The following is a 24,046-nucleotide window of genomic DNA, read 5'->3' on the forward strand; positions in this document are numbered from 1 at the left end:
AATAAATATATGGCTTCAGTTCTGCATTGCTGGGTACTAAAAATTAATTACATTATGAATTAAGTAATAATTCCACAAAATCATTTGTTAAAATCAGCTAACAATATATCAATCATTATGTATTGTAATAACCAATTTTGGGGTCAAGGTGTTAGAAAGTGTAACAAATAGTTCATAGCAGGGATATTTAATTTAAAAAGGTAAAAGAAAAAGAAATCAAGTGTTTGAAAAACCTTCTGTCACTAAGCTGCCATCCAGAGCTGTAGCCTGGAAGTCACTTACAGGCAGCACACAGCCACAAGGTTGTTGGCACTTGGCTTTACCAAAAATTAAAACCATGAGACAAAAGGGTAGAAGGGATGTAAAAATGCAGCCAGTGCGTGCCACTGCTGAGTGCATGCCATTTCACAGCCATAATTTAAAGAGATCAGAAGGGGGAAAAATGAAGCCCAATAAAAATGGAAAATGTTAGATTAATGACACAGTCATTAAAATAAAAAAGGTGGAGTTATAAGAAGAATGGATCTTATTTGAATTATTGAAATTAAACAAGTTATTGTAACAATCATTCTAAAAATCACATTTTACTAAGTTCAAGGAAGGAAGAAAAAACCTAGAAATCTTCATGGGAATATTTCAAATTGTCAGAGGCTTTAAAAAAGTGATTTAAGATTTTCTCTTGTATCTTCTCTTTCAATTTTAGAATTTTAGTTGCCATATATTATAATGGTATTTTAGCTATAAAAGTAGTTTTCCACTCACTGTTCTCTTGCCTTTCAAGGAGACAAACAGTTTTTCTTTCCTCTAAATGAGCACAATAAAACGGGTAAGCTGTCTGGGGAAAAAGAACCCAGACAAACTGGTGGTATAAAGCTCAACAGAAAAATGTGGTACAGTGAAGAGGCGATCTAAAGCATGTTTACTGTATGCCATGTAATTTATTCTACCAGTCATGTTAGAATAAGAGTTTCTCACTGCTGAATTATCATTAGGTTTTGTTCAAAAACAAACCCATTGTTACTGCTGTCCCTGACAGTGTACCTTAAAGAAAGAGGGGGAGAAAATCTGCATGCAAAACTGTACCATGAAAATAATAATTATGTAATAAATAGTTAAACAGATTCTAAAAATCTGGGGCCACATCCTGTTATAATTCCCTACAAACCTGCTTCTATAAGCTCTATGCATGTCTGTGTGCATTTTAGTAGACTAATTTTCAGCACTTCAGTAAGTATTCTTCTGTCTTCTTGCAAACCTTCCTTATGTATCAATAGAACTATCAGTTATGAAAAGATTGATATCAAGAGTCATCTAAATGAAAAATAGAATAAAAATGCAAACTATGGATGCATTTAGAAGAACCAAAGCTTCACAAGATTTTCCTCTCCCTAGTTGATGTAGGCAAACCAACAGATTGTCTTTCTGTCAGGCAAACCCTGATGGAGATAAATGTAAAGGCTGGAGTGCATGCCTAATTTTTACACACAAGCTGCAACCAGACCATGGATTTATGCTTCAAGGCAACCAGATTTCTCCTCGTGTACTCTTACAAACTGCTGTTGCACTCAGTCCATCTTGTTTAAATGCCTTTAAAACCACCCACAGGCTCTGCCCCCTCCTCCACTCCTACTAATTATATACTTTTTGTTTGAAGAAGCAAGCCCTTTATTGCTCATAATTTTAGCTATCACTTGCTTGGGCACCTTCTACAGATCAATAGCACATAGTTAAGTGGATGAAAAGGCTAAATGTGATTGTCATTTGCAATTCAAGGTTCTGGGCTCCCCCCAACATACACCCCCAACATCTTAAACTTTTAAGTGCTATGCTTGAATTTAATTTCAGAACACTGAATTCCTGTTGCAGGTATACAGTAGCTGTACATTCAAAACCTTTTGTCTTAAATTAAATATCTGTCATTTTTTAAGGCCAGAATACTGGCATAGGTTATAATAAAAACTAGCATCCAACCTGCAATTTTACAGATTCCATTGCTGGTGGCCATACATCTTTGATGGCAAAACTACATTGGTTGTAGCACCATAAAATCAATAAATATTAACCTTTTCTGACACTTTCTGCACGGATGCTTTATCAGTCCCTGTCAGGTGATAGAACAGTCAGTGATGTACTGTATTTTTCGGCTTAGAACCAAAACCAAACTAAGAAATCAATGCAGATTAACAAGCCTTTAAATACAAAAATTGGCAAGGAAATTTTGGTTCTATACAATAAAAATTAAACCAAATCACAATACTGGAGATCCATAATTCTATTACAAAGAGTTCTAAAAATGTATAAAATATAAATACCGTATTTCTTATGGAAAATTAATCACAACAATGAAATGAAATCAGTTTTCTATTTCATAACTGACTTATCTATTATAGCTTACCAAATTAGAAATGTACCCCAGAATACAAATCTTCTATCTCAATATTCTTTAGAAACTCAGAGCTCTTGCCTTGCTGAGAGACACTCATAACAGCTCAATACACTTAAAACTCAATTTCTAAACAATGCAAGCAAAAAAATAAAAGTTTACTGGAAAGTGAAAAGACACAATTTATCTCCTACCTCACATAACTGTAACAATAGCCATGTTTAGATGCTTCTAAGCATCTTAGAAGCCTAAGGCCTTTAATTATTGGAAAACATCTTGCTGTGTACCATCCATACTGCAGCATACTGAAAACTTGGACTGGTTCTATTTCTCCCTGTCCTAAACACTGCAATTTCTTCTATATAACACTGTACTTGTTTATAAGAGCATTAGAAATTATGTTTACTTATGCGTAATTAATGTTAATTTTTTTATTAAAATATGAGCTAGTCAGATAGCATGGCCTTTCCAAAACAACTCAGTCTTCTTAAAAGCTACCAGGAATCTTGAAAGCTTAGGACATGTTTATTATTTCTTCAAACATAGAATCTGGTAATAATTTCTTGGACAACAATGGCTATATGGGTATATTTATAGTCAGAAAATCCTGGAAAATAAGGACTATAATTTGGCTTTATTCATCCTATATAGCCAAAGCCTATTAGAATTTATCTTATCTGTAGTTTTTAAAACCAAGTATTATCAAGTATCTTTCTAACAATGCAGGTGGAGCATTGGTGTAAAGGCAACAATTATCTTCTTTTCAAAGTAAGAGATAGTACCTGAAACACTAAAGTAAATTAGTAAAACCTACTGAAAATACAGAATTAATGTTCCACCAAATTTAGATACATATATGGCCAGTGAAGTCAGCAGCAAGTACACAACAGTATTTGGAGAAACAGTAACTGCTTTGGGAAATGCAATATAATGCCATGGTATGCAAATGAAACATAAATTCAAAAGCACTAAAAGCTTTATCAACATAAACTTTATATTTTAAACTGAAGTACAACTTTAAATTTGCTGTTTCTTTCTATAACATCTGCAATTCTAGATTAGCGAAGAAAGAGACCTACTTCTGCCAATCAGCATCAGGGGCAATCAAATTGCAAATTCTACAATGATTTCTTTAAAAAAAAACACTGGCAAAAATAACTTTAATCAGCTCAGTTTATCTGTTAATGCTAATATTTAAAGGATCTGCATTTATTTTGAAAATCATCCATAAGAAAAGAAAGAAAAAAGAGAAAAGCTGCGAATTTAAGAAAAGAGAAAGTCTTGAAGTTGATAAAATTTAACAATAATTTGAAAAAATCATTATGCCTAAAATTCTCTCATGTCACAATGCAGACATCTCATTATAGCTTACTTCTGCATAGCAGAATCATCACAGAGAGATGGCACTGACATTGCAAAGTGGATCACCTTTAGATTGGGAGCCACTTGTGCACCTGCACAGCCACCTTTTGAATCCCACTTCATACCAGAGTCTGAGTTGCCTTACATAAAAACATCCCCCCCAAATCAATCCCTTTTCTCCCAGTTTTGGTGACAAGGTGGCAGTAAAATCGAAGTATTATCAGAATCAGGAGGTCTAGTGTCTCCATCAAAGTGTCATTTGCTCTCTCTGCTTTTCCAAGATCCTCAGGAGCCTTATGCTGGTTATACCAAGTTATAACCATTTACTCTGTGTCCCTGAGTACTTGGCCAACATCTCAAACCTGATAATACCTTCCGCAATTGGTGTTGATTGTTGCATCAGTCATCAGATATGACAATAGCTCTATTTATCAAAAACGCTCTATTTTTTTGTTAATTTTAGATGATTGTCTTTTATAATTTTAAAACTGATATCTCAAGACATTATAAGAAATATATGCAATCAGTTGGTCACTTACATAGCTCAAAGGTTTGCAGGAAGCAGCACATGCAACAAAATCCCCCCCACAACTACAACAGAGAACAGAGGATTGTGCTCCCCTGTCTTAGCCCTCTTGATCTGTACTACAAGTAGGGCTCTGCTGAATTACAGATAATTGAGATTTCATTATTTTCATTATATATACCGATAAACTTCTGACTTCATATTTCAGTATTTTTGTTTGAGTGGATAGAAGAACACAAACGGCTCAGCAAATTTTACTGACAATTTTGATAGTAGCTGAATTTGCTCAGAGGAAGGTAGACTACAAAAGAAGAGGTCAACAACAATTAAAAGCACACTGAATACTATTGTAATAGTAAGGATTTGTAGATAAATCCTTACCAGACGAGGCTAACTTGAGCTGACTAGAAGCAGCTTTATCCCAGGGGCACTTCTGTGGTGGTGACATGCATTAATACGTGAGGACTCCAAATGTTTCACCATGGCTTTTCCTTTTTAATTTTACATTACTCAAACATTCCAGAAACTACTAGAACTATTTTACTGAGTGCACAATTGGTTGTTCACAATTGGTACTTCTATCCTAACTTCAAATTCTTCAAACACAGTTCTGAATGTCTGATACATATGCCAAATGCAAAATCAATGTTCCATTAACAATGTTTACCTAAAACCTTCCAATGTATCTTGAGATAACTTGATAATCTGTTTTGACTTTTTGCTATCAATAGATGCTTTCATATTATGTTTCCTCTAGCTACTATTACTTCAAATTAGGTAAATTCTTTTAAATCTCCTAAAATCTGTTTTCTGAGAACTGTTATCTGCTATTAGTTCCCAGACTGATTAAGAAGTACCATTTTAGCAAGGTATAAAAGAAGAAGGAGCATCATTTAGCATGTACTAGCGTAGTTATCTCAATGATTCTTTGTAAGTACATTATACACTGTAATCCCAAACACTTACTGAGTAACCCACTCTTAACTACAGGAAAACTACTAATAAAAACCTCTTCCATCAACAATAATCTAAGTTTCTGAAATATTATTTAAGCAGTTATTGATTGTGGCAATCAGTATCTGATCTTCCTTAAATACCAGAGAAGTCCTTTTAGCTATACTGCAGAAACCTGTCCAGCAACTCTGCTTTTGCATGTCAGGGACCTCCTCTACTTTCCATAGCTGAGGAACCAGAATTGCACCCACTTAAACCAGCAGTACACCTTTCATCCAGACATGTGGAATCTGAACCAGTGATCTGAATTGTCTGAAGCCCAGAGCTTTTATTAATGCTCAGGTTCCTATGCAATTTATATGAAAATTGCACTCACTTTAAGGTCTCTTTTTACTATCAGAGAAAATTATATGAAAATCATATTGTAATGACTCAGAGAATGAAAACATCTGTATTAAATCTGCAGCGGTTACTTAAGTACAAACCATTTCTTTGATGTTAGATATTGATGAGCACATACTCATTCCAATAAATGCAAGACATGCATAAAATATCTTAAATTCAGAAGATGTACTAAGAAAAAGGGGTTCCCCACTAACTGGCCAGCTGGGAGTTGAGATTTGATATCTGTCTCCATGGCTTTTTGACATGATACAAGAATTATAGACAGCCGACACGCAGTGTATTTATATGAGATATAGTTTCGTATTATGCTCTTATATGTTCACCAAGAAAGTGAAGCAATCTTTCTTCTATGAGACTTCCACCTATCTTCATTTCCTTTTGTGCAAACAGTTATAGACAAGCTCCTCTCTGAACTGGTAATTTTTTAGAGGTCATTCAGCCCATAATTTCAGGTCCTAGTCACTATCCTGATGGTCCTTCTTAGGAAATTGGACCCAGTGGGAACGTTTTTTCCTTATGCTTAGTCTATGGGTCAGCATTTTCCTTCCCTTGTACTTCTTAATTCCCTTAAGTGGCAATTATTTAAGGTAGAGTTAGAGAAGGTGCAATCTACATTCATCCAATAAAACCTAAATATTAAAAAGGACAGAAAAATCCAGCATGGTTACTAAGGATATATGGGAGAGCATTTAGCATTTGAAAGGTACCAAAGATCTGGTAAATGAAAAGATGGAAAAAATTATGAAGAACTATTGGAAGTAAAATAGAAATTAGAAGTACAAAAGAACATGAGTATCAGACAGACAAGGCATCCTACTTAGAAAGGTCAAGACTCAAGATGCCATGTCAAGAAATTAATGGAAAGTCAGTGCAGCACAGATTGGATTAATGAAAGCAAACAAAAAGAAAGTCCAGAAGAAATTTTAAAAATCAGCATAGAATTGCAATGATTTGTGATTCATTGGAGCAATTATTGCTGAAGGCTCTTCTCTTCACTCATGATCCAAAGTAATAAAGCACCAAGCACAGAACTAACACTGTGCTTCAATCCCTCATACCTGTGTTCTGGCTTTGGCTCAGGTATTCAATTAATTTATTTCACAGTTGCTGGTATGTGTTGGATTTGAGCTGGAAACTGTGTCATAGGGATTATTTTGTTAGTACTAAACAGCATTTGCACAAAGTCAAGGCCATTTCTGCTCCCACCCCACCAACGAGGAAACTGGGGTACACACAGAGTTGGGAGGGGACACAGCCAGGACAGCTGAGCCAACTGACCAAAGGGACACTCCATACCACATGGCATCATTCTCAGCATGTAAAGTGGAGGGGAAAAGAAGCAAAGGGGGGAATGTTTGGAGTACTGGCATCTGTCTTCCCAAGCCACCATTTGCCATGGAGCCTGGCTTTCCTGTAGGCAACACCTGCCAGGCCATGTGACATAATGAATTAATTCCTTGTGTTGCTTTACCTAATAAACTGCCTTTATCTAAGCCTAGGAGCTTTCTCAATTTTGAGATTGAGATTCAATTTTCTGATTCCCATCATCTCTCCATTGGTGGGAATGAGTGATGGGGCGTGGCACTTAGTCAACAACTGTAAACCACAACAATGATTCTGAAATTATTTGGTATTATTTGTGAGTAGTGCAGCTATGTCTAACAAGCAGGTAATTTTGTGTAACTTATAAAAAAATCTAAAACTCAGACAAAAACTTGCAAGCAGATTTACAAATACTAATAATTTTAGCTATTTATCAAGAATAATTTCAGTGCAGGTTGTTGGGATGCTAGTAACATCTCATAGGAAGAAAAAGCATGAAGTGTCCCCTAAATAATGCACAGCCACAGAGAAAGCCACCAAGAGGAGGTGGCATAGTGCAGGCAAAATGCACCCTGCTATGGTTATTTTAAATAGTGTGCCCATAGGTCTTTGAAGCACTGCAAATGATGAAATAATTAGTTCATAATAAAGATAGCACAGTTGAGAAATTTATTATTTAGGTTTATTTATAGATATTTATTATTTATATTTCCATTTGAATTAAATTTTTAAAAATTACTTCTATCACAGACTAGGCTTATATGATTATTTTCAATATAGTTTAAATATATAAGTATTGAAATAAGTTTTATCTACTATATATATTACAAAAGTTATCACACATTTTAAATCAAAATTTTAATTTCATTCTTCAAGTTCTGTCTTATATTTGTTTTACATTTACTTTAATGAAAATGAAAAAATAAGATCTTTAAATTTCTTAGAATTCCAGTATAACTTCCCTGGATGATAGATTAAGAGATCTAGACTTAAAAAAGTATAATAGGAAAGCAATTTAAATGTTTAGTGTATAAGACAGTCTCCACATAAAAATATCCTGAATTATTCCTAGGCACTATACATATTTATTTTTATTCCTCCTGTAAGATTATTATCTTTGGTTTTGTTTGTTTGAAAAGTTTTCTTGATGACTTTGATATCCCACTTTTGGTGCTTTTGTATGAATTTTAGTATGTTGATATTTCAATACTGGTATTTTCTTTTATTATTTACATTTGCCACAGACTATTATGCATATATATCTCCTAGCACAATTAAATATTTTTGCCTTTCTAGATGGCTGTCATGTCTTAAGGGCTTTCTTCTACTTCTGCACTTAAATATTTCAGCCTTGCTTTAAAAGTTTTATGTTAGGATAGCCTATTTTTAGCTCCAAATAGGCAATAATGTGGCTCGTTCTTCATGAAGGGTATTTTATCTATTAATATAATGAAATAGTATCTTGGAGTAAGATTACCTTCTTTTCATCGGTGAACCTGACATCTTTGCAGAGGTACCAGTCTTTATGGATTCCAGCAGGGATCCAGCATAGACAACACGAGGAATTTGCAGAGCAGATGCCTGTCCAAGGGTGTTTTGAGGGCACATACAAGGTGGGCATTAAGGGTTCAACAAAAATTCAGACCTGAAGAGGGTTTCTCTATCGTCCACAATGGCACAGCCCCCATGCAGGCCAGCCAAATGGTTTCCAACTTTGGAAACTGGAATGCCACAGAGAGGAATGGCAGGAAAGGAGGCGCACACCAACACCCAGATTAAATATTTAGATATGGGCAATAGCTCACACCACAAACATTAGTTGTCCTGCTACAAGCTGGGATAGTTTTCAGAAAAGGAACGATGACTGCTAGGAGGGCCGTGGACAGAAATGCACTGAAAGGAAAGGAGGATTGTGACTGCATGGTTCTGGGGCTCTACACAATATGAAACCCCAGTGCAATGGCCCTGCAGCTTCTAGCACACATCAGGACACCTGTTATACCTCCACTGAGCAGAGGCATTAAGAGGTGTTCCAGACTTTGGTCTAGGCAGTATTTTCCTTTTCCTTTAAAACTATATTCTGAACATTTTTTTTCTTCAGTGAGACTGATTGGCTTTCATTCTTATCTGAGAATATCTTTCACTTAAAGGATGTAACTAATATTAATAGTGGTGGGTTTTGAATATTAGATGATGTAATATTTGCATCAAAATATTTCAACACCTCCTTTCATGTCACTCAGCAGGAATATATGCTGATTGTTCAGGAAAAGCAACTAAGGAACTATGAAAGGAGTCCCTATGCTCTTCAACGGCAGCAGAAAAAGCAATATCCTAGGGAAAAAAAAAAGACAAAGTACTTTCATGAACTCATTTTTTTTTTCTACTTCACTTGCTACCTGGAAAGAACCAACTTTGATGTCATGACCACCCAGATAAATATACTGGCTATGGAAGCTTGCTAGGTATACAATGCCTTCTAAAAAATGACAGTTGTAAAAAAAAAATTACGTTTTTTTTTTTTAAACACAGATTAATCTTTCCTAAAACACAACAATACATAATCTACATATGTTAAAAAGAACCTGGCTTTCTCCTTTACAAACAGAAAATCATTTATACCAGGTTTTTATTTCAAGCACACACTAAAATTATTATTCTTCACAAAAGAGGAAAGGGAGTGTCTGCCAATCAACATGACATGCTATTGAAAGACTGGTACTAATAGCTATGACAAGAGCAAACCTGTTTGAAGCAGAGCTGCTGCTGCTTTTTTCTTTTTTTTTAAAGTATACCAGCCACCAAAAATAATGCTTTATCTGACTAGAAACCCAAGCAATATTCTGCTGCTGTAAAATCTTGCACCTGATTTGCCTATATCTAGCAATGACAATTTTAATATCACTTCAAATGACAGCATTTAAAGTGTTTTATTTAAACAGTGATAAAGACTAAGAACATTACCTATTAAAAAAAAAACGTTAAATACTCTGCAAACAAAACTGTGTATCTATTCTTTGGCGATTTTACATCAGGTATGAATTATAAGTTTGTATAAGTACTCAACTGCCTTGTAAGTCCATTGCTGCATTGACAAATAGCATTTACTGATTTTATATTTTTGTAATTTGATAAATTCAGAGAGTATAAGAGCAAACAGGCTCTTAATATTTCATTTTTCCTATTTTTAACTCTATATTTTTTACTAAAGAATCAAAAAGACACCAAAGAAAGGAGTAGCAAAAAAATATTTAGAAGTAGAAAAGCACTAGAAACTAGGATACCAATATAATTGCTATATTATCAGGTTCTGTGTGTCCAATTCACATTCTGAATAAGTCTGCAGTTTCCACTTGGTAATACAGTTATACCTTGATAAAATCACATAATAGATCACACCATAACTTTTAGCAATCAATTTTTTCTCTTAATAATTTGATAAATGTAGCTGTCAAGTGGGATAAAGATCACAATTTTATTTAGGATTAACTATTTGAACTTTCAGAATTCCATTCATGAATATTGCAACTGTTACAACTGATAGGATCACAACTGTGTCCCCTGCTGATGATGCAATCACGCTGCAGTCTGCTGGTACAGCCCTGTTTCTCAAAAGCCAAAGAAATTGAAAGAGAAATGTGTGGAAAGCACGGCCTTTTGAAAAGTGCACTTAAAGTTTGCAAAAACACTTTCCAAACATATATAAAAGAACAGACAATAACACAGTAAGGGAACTGCCAGGGAAAAGAGCAGAATTTCATATGGATTCTTTAAACACATTAAGCAAATAAATAAATGCATGTTACAAGATATTTTATCAGGGATTTGCTGACAAACCAGAAACAAACAGTTTAAGTGAGTATATTTCCACTTTAGGCTCAAAGAGAGTAAGGATTTGGCACTGATGATGTGAATGTTGCCTCTGAGAAAGAGCACTTTGGGGGACTTACCTGTCTTCTCAGCTATTCCACTGCTATCACAACACACAAACAGATTCACAAACACAGCCCTTAACAGGAGGCTGTGGATTAACACTATTTGAAGATTTAAGAGCAGAAAGGACTATTAGATAATAGTCTGGTATATCAAAGCCCCTTTACATTTTGCAGTGAACCCAGCAACCTTGGGCCCTCTTAAAAACTATTTTCCAGAAAGACATCCAGTCTTCTCAAGGCTCAAAGGAACAGAAGAAGAATAATTTCTTTTGCTAGTTGCTGCCAGAGCTCAATTGACCTCATATTTAAGTGTTTGCACCTTGTTTCTCATTTCAATTTGTCTGACTACGCTTTCAGTAACTGGTTTTTCTTAGGCTTTTCTCAGCTAGACTAAGAGTAGCTCATGTCTGATATTTTCTCCCTGTGAAGCAACTCATACACTATAATCAAGTACCTATCTATCATTTGGTCATGAATTATGTAACTCTTCATGAACACTAAGCGTTCAATCACCACGTAGGCAGCCAACTGCCAAAACACAATCGTCACAATCTTTGTTCTGTGAATGCCCAACCCCAGAGGCACCTATAATTTTCACAGAGGCACAGGCACACAAAGCTGTACTTCCAAGCATTCCCCAAAACATGTCTGTGCAGAGTGGGGAAGCAGCTCACACTTTTAGTTCTGTCAGCATCCATAGGAGTAAGTGATCCTCCACTCCTACTCATGGGGCTATGAGTGGTAGACTCTCACCACATGCTGGAAAATTTGAGTGCTTTGCAAGCACAGTATCACTGTCACAGGAAAAAACACAAAAACCTTACCAAAGAGTACAATGAATTGAGTTGGCTTCACTGATTTATTTTTTTTTTAATTACTTCCAAGAAAACTGCTAATTCTAAATTAAACATCACCAAATTTCCTGTTCAATGCCTTAAGCAGTTCCCTAATCACACAGTTGACCATCATGAAGCCATTTTACAGCAAGAGCTTTGTGACAAACTGTGGAAGCATCACACCTATTTTGCACATGAGGAAACTTGTACAAACAGCAGGACCATTGTATCTTTTGCTCGGTGAAAAAACAGGCTATTCTGATTTCTAGGGTTGCATTAATTCTTGGAAATCATCTCCACTTTTTACAATGCATCATGGAAATAATGATATGGAAAAAACTCTCAGTATCACAGTATAACTTTCAACAGTATCACAAAACCAATAACGAGCAAATTCTTCCCTTCTCTCTGAAGAGCTTTTTGCTTATGACTAGTTTAGTATCCACAGAAGGCTACTATGGCAAACTGTGAGATGCCACGAACTCTGCAGCTATTGGAACCATGGAGATGTTCAGGCATAGATATTACACTGTTTGGACATAAATAATGCATCATAATAGTATCACAGTGTTTGTAAGGCAAAAGCTCCTAAATGATGAACATTTAGTTCAAACTGAAATTATCTCTACCAAGAGATGCTGCTTCAAAGCAGACGAAGCACCGAGAAAGAAAACTGGAATACTGATCCCTTGCAAGATCTACCACAGGTATGGCTCCTTCTCCTGTCCCACTTGGCAAAGTATTCAGGTTCAGTTCAACTCAGTATTGCAATGTAGCATCAGTTAGAATAAAACACATTCAAGAATTTTGGAAATGCAATTCAAAATTGCACACAAGAATCAAATCTAATCAAATCCAATCAAATGCATGCAAGAATCAACATATTTCTTCAGTTTGCTTTGAGCCTCACAATTCAGACAAACCCACAGAAACTAATTTTTTTTTATAAAATTACCTCACTTTTAGAAAAAATCACTAAAATGATAGTCGCTAACATGATATGACAATTCGCTCATCTGTTGCATTAATTTTCCATTTGTCATGACACACATTCAGATTTGCACATGGACAACAAGAATGTACATAAACAGCTTCCACTAGAACAAAATTTCTATCACTTAAACATCACCTGCAGCATTCCTGAGCTTGCTCGTAAGCCCATTTCTGTTCTTAGAACAGCTAAAAGATCTATCAGTATCTTAAAATGGTTTTAAAAAGAAAATAAATTAATTTTGTGAATAATGGCTAACAGTCTCTGGATTCCTGGCTTTTTTCCCAACAAAATTTCACGGACCTTGAAAAAATGGGTCAGAGAATATCGAGAAATAGGTACCGAGCTCCTACAGAACAACACACAGACATTTTAAAAAACAGATTTGATGATTCATATGAAAATTAAGGTTAAGTGCATAAACTGGTATTTGAAGTGTAGCCTAGAAAATTCAATTCACAATTTTATGTGCACTGCCTATATCTTTGTTGGCTTGTGTGCATTAAAGGCCTGTTGCTCAAATGTAGTAAATTTTAAAAGTTAAAGTATAATCCAGACTGCTGCTGTTTTAAAATATCTAAGATTTATAAGGAATATAATTGTATTGTTAAATAATTCCCTCTATGACAGAGGGAACTTATAGCAAAAAGAGGAAAGAAAATCTGAAGACCTGGTTTGCTGGCATTTCTATATGTCAATTTAGAACAAAAGTGCTATCACCTTACAATTACAGCATCATCCTCACAAATGTAAAAGCCAGCTTCTTTTGCCTTCCAAGACCTATTCTTGGAAGGCAAAAGAAGCTTCCTCAAGCTCCTTACTAACGCTGACCCTATAAAACAGTACAGCAGCTGCCAAAGAAAGCTAACTAGAAACTAATATAAGAGCATTATATTATTGTAGCAGGGCATCTCACTGCCCACAAGAGCTTATCTGTGGCTCATTAACCAGCCAGAAAACTCAAACAGGACAAGCTGCCTTAGAGTGAGTTATTTTGGCACCATGGGGTTAACACCTCCCAAATGCCAATAAACATCTTACTAATGGAAGTGAGATCTGGAAAGATAAGCCAGATTTTTGACAGACAGATATCCACTTTAAAACTCTAAGAGCAACACCAAACTTTCACAAAGCAGAAATTTTCTGTACATTTCTCTGGAAACATGTGGAGTTTCTCTCATGAGTAGGAATGCCTGCTTTGCCGTTACTCCCCAGGGATTAAGTGAAGGAATGTGCACATTCCCATGGTTTCAGTGATAAGTTAGATTTGACTCCTAATCAATACTATTTCTTTTCCTAGCTCTAATATAGGTACCTTGATATTGTGCGCTTTTATGTTATGCTGTAATCTGCTAGTAGTTCTTTTTAGTTTTATACTGTGTAGTAAGTGGTTCTGATTAAGATCTTTCATCTGCTAGCTCTTGTCTGTTTAATAAATAATCATTTTATAAACAGATCTGACTTGCTGTCATTAGAACTCGCAGGCCAGGATGATTCCGTGAACTTAAACTGTTGCCAAAATCTGAGGCTAAGGCTTGTCTGAAGCTTCCACTCTTCCCGCAACAATTATAAAGAACATTAAATCTAAATTAGAAATCCAACTGTCAGTCTTAATTTCACAGACAAGAAACAGACTTGACTTTTACTCCCAGTCACATCCTAAAGGTACCCCACAGCTCCACTCTTGATGAGGTGTGGTGAAGGAATTTCTGCCTGTTCTGCAAAGTGGCTGGAGTTGGTGTCTGTCTCTTTGCCAGTGAAGATACTTATTCTATCTGCTCAAAGAAGCAGAAGGCCAGCTTTCCTGTTACAAAGCAATATTAGAACATAAAAGACAGACAAATATGTTTAAGTTTAAAAAAAAAATCAATCTTGTATGACACTTTCATACTCCTATCATCCTAAGGGGTTCTATGTCGTGTTGTAGATTCTCTGTGGGTGCAGCCAATGACCAATAAGTCATCAGTAACTGTGAACCAGACACAGAACAAATCTTATTTTTATAAGGGATGTTAGCCAGGGCACAGGGGTTGTCCTTCATTCCTCTAAAAACCTTCTCTGAAACCTTTAACTCTCAGATGTCCAGCAGTCAGAAATGGATTGAAAAGAAGAAAATTAACTTCCCTTAATTTAACTGTGGTATGAATACACAATTATCACCCAGGTTTCTCTTTAACAGTGCTTCTTTTTCAAAGGAAAAACAGTATCATCCTTTCTGCAATGGAATTATGCAAACAATGTTTCAAAACTTTTGTTCCATACCAGTTCTAGGTGAGCCTGACAATAATTAGGTGACAATCTGCTCTTGCTAGTCCTAATATATTTGCACAGTACCCTGTTTTGTGCAAGGGGATTTCTACAGTATAAGAGTGAATGTATAGAAAAGAAATATCATTAGGATACAACAGACTGATGACTGTTTTCCTGTGTTACCAAGACAAGCAGGCTGAACAGTTTTAACCACAGCATGCTGCAATTAACAATTGATTTACCCAGATATAGTCTTGAACTAATAATGGGAAAATGTACATAAAATGTTTGTAATTTTGGAATGTTACTGATTCTATCACTTACAGCTCTCTGTTATATCTATCTGCCTATTGGAAGCATTTGATTTTTTCATATTAAGTGGGATTATTGTAGTAAAAATCCAACAGTCTGGATTTAAGCTCTGAGTTGAATATTCATTTGCTTTAGTGAGAACTATGGTGAAATGTGATCAGTTTTCTGACCTATTTTGAAATTGGTATTCTGCCAACTGGCATTTTGTTTGCACATCCAGATATTATCCACCATATGCTGACATGACATGATGATTGGTTCCAAAATGAAGTGGAATACTTGGCAAATAGAAATATATGGTACAAATAATACACTGCCTCTAGTCAGGAAAGCAAGCAGTCATTTTGAGAAGACTGAGAGGTTTTAAAATAACTACAGTGTACATACAGCACAAAGCTGCATGAAAACTCTCCACGTTTTGCTTTTTTTACAGATATAAGGGTATCAAAAACTAGGATATTAATTCCTTACACAAGATTCCAATCTGACACAGGAGTACTAATAGTAGTAATTCAATGGAAGATTAATTTGCATCTCAGGGAGACTCTGGCCCACATAGCTTCTTCCTCCTCTGGATTCCCCAACTCTTTCTTCTCACCATCTGTTCTTTTTTCCCACTGCTCTGACTTGTCTTTCCACTCAGTGATGTCTAAGTTATCTGCTTCTCCTGCATTAAGATCACATTTCATTCAAGCTCCACACTAATTTTGTATTATTTCTCCTAACCTCCTACCATTGAACTCTTTATTTTTTTCTCCTAACTTGATGCTTCCATTAATCTTCTGCCTTCCACTCTGAACTGTAGAATCCATTAAAAAAAGCCCCAAAAGCAAATAAAAACAAAAAAAACTGCTTCCTAAACAGAAAACACCCCATCTTTTTTCTTTTAATTCCCGTTTCCAAAGAAATGTTTTTCTTTTGCATTCCTCAAGTGACTTCCATGTGTGTGCTCTCTAACACAAAGCCTGAAAAGATACATCTATGTTGTTGGTTGAGCTCTGATGGTCTATCTTTTAATGAGGAACAGTCTACTTTTTCATAATGAAATCTAAGAATTTTTAAAGCAGTGCATTAATTTGCCACTGTATTTCCTATGGAATTTTGTTTTTCTGTTCTTGGGGGAATAGCATAGGCAGAGGGATTTAATAAAAACATTAAAAAATATTTCTCTTCCCTAGAAGTTCAGTTAGATTTCAAAATGAGGCACCTAAATAGCATGCACTTCTGATGTTTATTGAACTGCAAGATTTGTTTGTGTAACATGAATATATTTCAGTGCTTAATGCATAATCTTTAACCCTGGAAAACTTGAAGAGGATTAATCCCATTTTAAAACCATGCTCTTCTTCAGAATAAATGATAATAACAAAATGTTATTGCAAACATTCAAGCACGTGCATCTAGAAAAGAATTTGCAGGCAAAGGGAGAAAGGACCTTACCAGCATGCAAGTATGCCAGATCAGGATTTTCAATATCTGGGTGTAGCTCTTTCAGGTGGTTCCGAAACTCCACAGGGATATTTGTTCCATAGTCACACCTAGGACAGTTATACATTTTTACTCCTTCATGCTTTCCTGTATGCAAGATGTGTTTACGGATATTTTCTGCACAGTTAGACCTAAACAGCAATGAAAAAAAAAAAAAAAAAGAAAAACAATATTTATGTATTTTGTACCAGTGGTTCAAATAAAACCTGGTGTTATAACAGAAAAACAGTAGTCATCACTCATTTTTTATTATCTGTAGATTTTTTACATCCTCTTAGGTTTTGCATACATTTTGTCCTTTGCATGAAGGCTCCCAAAGCTGTTTCAGGTTAACTGAACATTACATCTGAACCAGAATGATTGATTTGTTACATTTACAGAATTTCTATTTTTGTCATGGTAGTCAGTGATGGACAGAAATTAAGCAAAAGTCTTTACTTAGCAAAACTGAAATACACAAATGACTATAATATTCCCATTGGAGCTCACATGAACCTTTCCTACACAGTTCCTAAATTCAACAGGAGTTGCTGTGAATGATTTTTTCAAATATGTTCAACCAGCTTTTATCTCGCTGTGTGAACGGTTCCTAGAAAAGAGAATTGAGTTGCTCAAGTTTACATATTTTTGAAAATACGCACGAATTCTGGTTTACATCTTAAACACAGCTTTTGTGAAAGTAGTGGAGTTTTCATGCATAAAAGTCAGATTACATATACAATTAGTTGAACACATTTCAAAGCAATATTTATAATCACATTTCTGAAAAAAAAAGAAAATATTTCATATTTCCCTTATTCACAGAGAGATCCATATGGCAGTAATTTTTAATTTCTAGTCTTTAAATTTTTCCAGTCTCATTACAAAATTATTTTGCATTAGAATTTCCTACTTCTTGAAACTTAGTGATTAATCCTATATAAAATACATTGCTGCTCCATTTATTTCAATCAGAAATAGTCAGTATCTTTTTTTTTTACTCAAAAGAACAGAACTATCAATTGCTTTGGTGTTTGTTTATTGTTTGGACTTTCTTACCAGCATATACTATTATTATTGCCAAAGTAAGAACAGCAATTCAGCCTAACTGAAAAAAAATGTACAAACACTCATGTAAACTACACAAATGCTCAATACTTCAGAAATACTCAAGTAAGACAACTGTAGCATTTTGGGCAACTGGTTATATACTCATCACTGACTGAAATTCTACAGTAAGAGGCACCTAAAAAAGGACCTCCAAAATAAACTGGAAGTAGCAGCTTGAAGTTCTGCTGGAATGCTTGTCTCTCCCTTGGAAATGGACATAGTAAAGTTGGTATCTGCCTTACGGTGCTGCCAAAGCTCACCCTCTGTCATGTCCATCTGCTATATACTGGTATCATGATCAGATGCCTGAGAATGGCAGAGAAGACACTTATCACTGAAAAATATAGAAAATATTGGTCCTCAGCATCTTTCAGGATTCAGCCCTAAAAAAGTTACAGTGCTCATAAATGTTGTTAAAATGAAACATGTATTTTACAAAAAAAGGAAAAAAAGGCAGTGTACACTGCAATGAAAGCAACAGACAACCTGGTAACCTTCTATCATGGGTTATACTTTAAAGGGCAGTAGATTAAAGCAGAGCATATGAATCTGAAATAAAATAACTGTGTTCTTTTAGCTCAGCTCTCATTCTACGCTAAGGAAATATATAAAACTTTTTACTTTGAAATATTTCTGTGAAATATATAAAGGATCTGTGGAGACCTATGTAAGAGTTGTGAAGAAAACTCAGCCTGTTCAAGCCATAAAAGGCCCGTTCTACCTCTTTTGATTTGGAAATTGCTCCAGCCACTTTAAACAGAGCAATCCTGAAGCCTTATTTATTCGGTCATCAGTAAAAATCTGTTGCTAAACTCACCAACATACAGATATAAAAAATTTAAACCCATATTTTTCCATGTGACAAGGCCAGGAAGGCTTAAACAGAGATGAGGAATGTGAGATCACAAGGCATTACAAATGGCCCTTCAGATTAGGTTGCAAAGCAGCAATTGCCATCATAAGGTAAACCATGATGGTAACAACTGGAAAATCCAAGCACTTTTGAAGCCAAGTGATACCTTTAAATATGACAGGACAAAAGTATACTGCATATAAAATGTTTTTTAATTATTCAGTGTGCTTTCAATGTGTTTTATTAGGAGTCTTCTCCCACGTACTGTACATGTGATCATATGTCTGACACAAAACACCCCCACCAACACAAAGTGTGTGTAGTTACATCACTTCATATTGCATGAGTAAACACAGAGAAGTCTGTGATTTTAAACAGCACTGTATTTCCATTAAAGCTATCTCATGACAAGAATATAACTAAAACATTGTAATGTTGCAATAGTGATGATAGTTAAGCTTTTGACAGGCCTTGTATTTTAAGATTCACTTCCTGGTGTCTCTAAACCTTAAAATACAGATTTCCTTTGTTCTGAAATTTGGAAAACAGAGCCTGGTGCAATAATTGTTTGAGGAAAGTCTTTCTGGTTTTTGAGTTCCAGTCTGAATTACAGCCACAAACAAATAAATGCAGGTTTTAGGAGACTAGCCTGTGTTTCAGTAAAGCTACAGTAGAGGTTTCTAAGTTAAATTATTATTACCATTGTTTCATGTAAGCATGCTTTCATCCTTATGACCCATTTTTAAAATCAAATCTATATATTTCTGTCAATTTGACCATGCTCTTAAGTAACAGGAAGAGAACTTGTTAGAGAGACTTAATCAGTCTAAAGCTACAGTCAATGAGTTTACACTTAATTCTGATGTAGAGAAACACAATAAAAAGTTTTCTTTTTATTTCATGTCTTGCAGTAAGTCTTCTTATTTGATTAAAAGACTTGATGTAAACCCCACAAAAACCCTATTAAAGGGAAGAGGGAGGCCTGTATTGATTTTTCAGTGTCTTGTCAGTGCTATACACAGTGAAAGAGGAGATGGAACATGTTGCTAAGGTATGTTGCTGATGAACAGGAAATATGAGGAACTTTCCATGCATACTTCCCATGCAACAAACCTGTATGACCTCCTCCATGAAAGACTGATATATTGGGAAGGGCATAGGCCTACTTTCCACATCCAGGAGAGCTCCCACATTTCTGTACAGGTTAACATTTCAAAATAAGGGAGACAGATGGTAAGATTCTCCTGAGAAATGTAGCTATTGCTTAAGATGAACAGAAAACCTCTTCTGGAAAAAGGCAAAAAGGGGCATTTGTCTCTAATGTTCATCACACAGCAATGTGTTCCCATTGCTGTTCTAGCTGCACATTCCATGTTGCCATTACAAGTCCATTCCTACCAACCAGGTACCTTTTTCTGCCCTCAAGAAATTACAGGTTGCTGCATATCCCAGAATCATAAACTGGAAGTTACTTGTCAATTTTAAAATGGTACTTCAGTCACAGAAGCACAGCATACTTAAGGTTCAAAGAGATGTCTCAAGATTGTCTGGTCCATCCCTGCTGCTCAACTGACCCATGGTCAGTTGCCCAGGAACATTTTTAGGCAGCTTCTGAATATCTCCAAAGATATCTCCCACCCTACCTGGGCTGTCTGTGCCAGCGCTTAGTCACCCTAACAATGGAATTGTGTTTCCTGACGTTCAGAGGAAACCTCCTATCTTCCTATTTGTACCAGCTGCCTCTTGTTCTGTCTCTGGGCAACACTGAAAAGGAGCTTGGCTTCCTCTTCTTTAGAGCTTCCCTTCTGACACGTGTGCATACTGATGACATCCCCCGAGTCTTTTCTCCAGGCTGACCAGTCCCAGCTCTCTGTCTCTCCTTATTTGAGATGGTCCAATTACAGACAATTTATTCAAGTTTTCAGTGGTCATTGAGCTTGCACAGGCATCACCCTGTGACAAGGAAGCCAAATGCCCCATTCCACAGCCATCTGCACCCTTGCCTCTTAGCACCACTGATCCACTATATTGGGAGAGTGAAAAAAAGTATAAGAGTTGTATAAAATGGCCAGACATTTTGTCAAGACCACAATCTGCTGCCTCTGCTTACTTTGCCTTCCTTCTACTATCCTTATATATATATATATTCTTCAGTTCTTTTATTAAAAAAAAAACAAACCAAAACAAAGCAATGAAAAACCATCACCATGTCACCATGACATTGTCCTAAGAGCAAGAAACAGAGTGGGAAAATCATGCTTCTGGTTGATGGGACAGAAGTCCTCATAACTGCCTTTCTTCTTGACCCAAAAAGTACAGTTGTTCCTTTAGCTCCTAAAAGATAGTAGAAGTGCCCAGTAATGAAGAGATAAGTGAAGTAATAAAGACATTTTCTCAGTTGCATTGGCAAGCTGTAATGTGCAAAAGACTGAATTCCTCAGCAAAACCAGGCCTACTCCACTGTAAAAAGCAGCACTGCTCAGGAGTCCGGGATGGCAGAGCAGAGACATGCACTTTGCAGCTGGAAGAGATGGGAGTTCAAAGTCAGCAGCAGGGAAACATGGGTGGAATAGGAATGTTTCTATATTTTTAAGGGTTTTCTACATAAGAATATATGAACAGCTAAATGAAATATTGCAGGAAGTAATCAATTTTTTTTCATATTTACTAATAAGAAACTGAAATTAGAACACTCTTCCATTATGCAGCGCCTGACATTTCCAGAAAGATACTTACTGCAAGACATGGAAATGGAAGGTTTCAGAGGTGCAAATGAGGCAAAAATGTTAATTATCTAGTCCACTAAGTTTTAAAAATTTTAGCACCTTGTAGGACTCTTATTTGCGCAAAATAAACCTTTTTCAAAAGGTCTTCTCCAGAACATTAGGTATAAACATCCTTTCTGCAGAGAAATGCATGTAATGTAAAGGACTTATGGCAGCTCCATTGACATCACTATTTAAAACATAAAAACAAACACAGTGATACAACCAAATGATGGAAAAGATTTCTATTTTTCCCATTTGTCAGTATGAATCAAGTTCCCTCATAGGCAGACAGCTTTTACTCAGACAGCATTCTGAAGGTCTTCTGCACCCTTTATACCCTGCTGTGTAACATGCAAGTACAGAGAAATTGCAGCATTTTGATTGAAAAATAACAGTCTCCAGATACTTTCTTCCAGAAATAAAAGCAACTATGATGAAAGCAAGTTTTTCAATGAAGCAATATGCACTATTGTAGATTCTTAACCTCAGTTATTCACCAAACATTTGCAGATATTTCTTTCACAGAAAATGCTGTCTAACTTGGAAAACGCTTTAAATCAAAATTGCAATAATGTAATTACACTAGAAAAGGAGAGCCATAGATTTTTAGAAATCTAAAGTCATATTTAGCTTGACCTCATTGATAGCACAGTTCATAAACATCTGCCCAGTGATTCTTTTCTCAAACCAGAACCCATTTGATACCAAAACATGGGTTCTGATGGAGAGCAATAGGGAGTCCTTTGAAATTATAGGCAAATTACTCTTCAGTTGATCACTCCCTTTTACAAACTGTTTTATTTCTTATCTCCCTGCATTCAGCTAACAGTGCTGCATGTCCAACACACCTTGCTTGGCTGTAGAATCTCCTGATTCCTGGACCTCCATGGAAGAGCTACAGAGACTGGGTTCCTCTCAACTCACTCTGAGGAATCATCAGGTTCTCCCTCTCGGGATCTCCTCTGGTCAAGGTGATCCTGAGGTGTGTTAAAATTCTCTTTTTCCCCAACCCAGCTGTTGAAGAAGGAGGCAGAAGTCTTTGGCTCACATTCCAAGGTTGTTTATTATTTCTTAACTAAAACATTTTCTGTCTGGCCTGCTAAGGTCTGTTCTGCAGGTCAGTCCAAGGCACACTGCCCTGGGCTGGTGTTGTCTTTTTATACTATAAACTACGTATTTGATATTTACAGTTATGTTCCAATACCTATCATCTATGTTAGACACTTTACATCAATCCTAGAGTGCTACCATCACCAAGAAGATGGAGACTAGGAAGAAGAAGGAAGAAGGACAGGACAACACCCAAATCCCTCCATCCCATCTTGTCCCCTAGACCTCTATAGTAAAAACCCCCACAATTTTTCGTTTTACCCTATAACGACTACTATTATGCTATCTAAACTTTTGTGACCTTTAATTCTTTATATAAAGGTGGTAATTTGTTCCACGGGTTGAACTCAAAGCCACAGGGGTCTTCGGCTGCATGCCAGGGTCTCTGACCCCCCTGCCAGGGCTTCAAAGCCCTTGGCTGGGGCCTGGATGATCCAGGACCGTCAGGGGGACGTCCTGGGCTCCGACACTCCTTACATTCTTTCCAGTTGCTTTAAGCTTTGAACACATTCACCTTCCATACCAGTGCTACATAGATGGATGCCATCACTTTCCCCATGTCCAGCATTCTGCAGTTGCAGCCAGTTCTGGGATTTCCTGGATACTTCCTGCGGTACCAAGAGCTCCTGCACACTCAGTTAAATGAAGTTACCTGTCAGGTTGTTTTCAGCATTACTGCTTTCCAAAATGTGACCCTTCTAGCTGGCTTTTGTTTCTTGCTGTCATTAAACTGTATGGAAACTAGCATTCAGTAGGGTGGTGGTAAACAACCTCATGGGCAATATTTTCTTGACAGGAAAGAAACAAATCCGTCTGTGGTAATTACATTATACCAACAGTCTTATTCAATCAAAACCTCCACAATGACAGTCACTCTGCCCAACTTCCACTCAGCAAAATCTCAAACCAACCAACCAACCAACCAACCAACCAACCAACCAACCAACCAACCACCCACCCACCCAACCAACCAAAAATCCTTCCCTGCATATTCAAGATTTAGCTACATTTCTGGTTTTAAAATAAAATAAAACTGATTACCAGTTAGTGCAAACTAGCTACATAATAATAGCACATAATCTGCACATACCACTGGCAATCTGGACTGCAAGTTTAAAAGCTAAAGTTTCTTCAGTGCTACAAGTCAATACAATATTGCACAAGAAATAAAAAAACCCAGCAAATTATCACAGCCAAAAATGTGGTAATGTGTTGAACCTAACATTATAAAACTGCAATAATAACTAGATATTAACAAAGACATTTATGTGTATATATATATACACAAGAAATGTATATTTTCTCATCCTTCTCACTACTAACATGTACCTGGGTTTCTTTTTCCTTGCTCTTCACCTTTAAAAACAAAAGTACTACCTTTTATTTAGGCTTTAAGTGAGTGGGGATAGAATCACAGGGATACAAGTTCTACCTTTTATTTACGCTCTGCAACCAACTTCA

The 24,046-nt window shown here is 36.1% G+C and overlaps 1 protein-coding gene across 10 annotated transcripts in view; it reads right to left on the minus strand.

Moving 5' to 3' along the window:
• Nucleotides 1-24,046, minus strand: part of ZNF407 (zinc finger protein 407) — a 333,728-nt gene that overhangs the window by 81,375 nt on the left and 228,307 nt on the right. For 9 of the 10 annotated variants that reach the window (XM_064431970.1, XM_064431956.1, XM_064431960.1 and 6 more), the window contains exon 8: nt 16,718-16,896. In XM_064431970.1, the coding sequence (XP_064288040.1) occupies nt 16,718-16,896 (179 nt within the window). Of the gene's footprint in view, nt 1-9,246; nt 9,288-16,717; nt 16,897-24,046 lie in introns of those variants that run through there. The other variant, XM_064431998.1, reaches the window with a different exon arrangement.

The sequence above is a fragment of the Passer domesticus genome, chromosome 1 (genome assembly GCF_036417665.1).
Source record: "Passer domesticus isolate bPasDom1 chromosome 1, bPasDom1.hap1, whole genome shotgun sequence".
Taxonomy (NCBI): Eukaryota; Metazoa; Chordata; class Aves; order Passeriformes; family Passeridae; genus Passer; species Passer domesticus.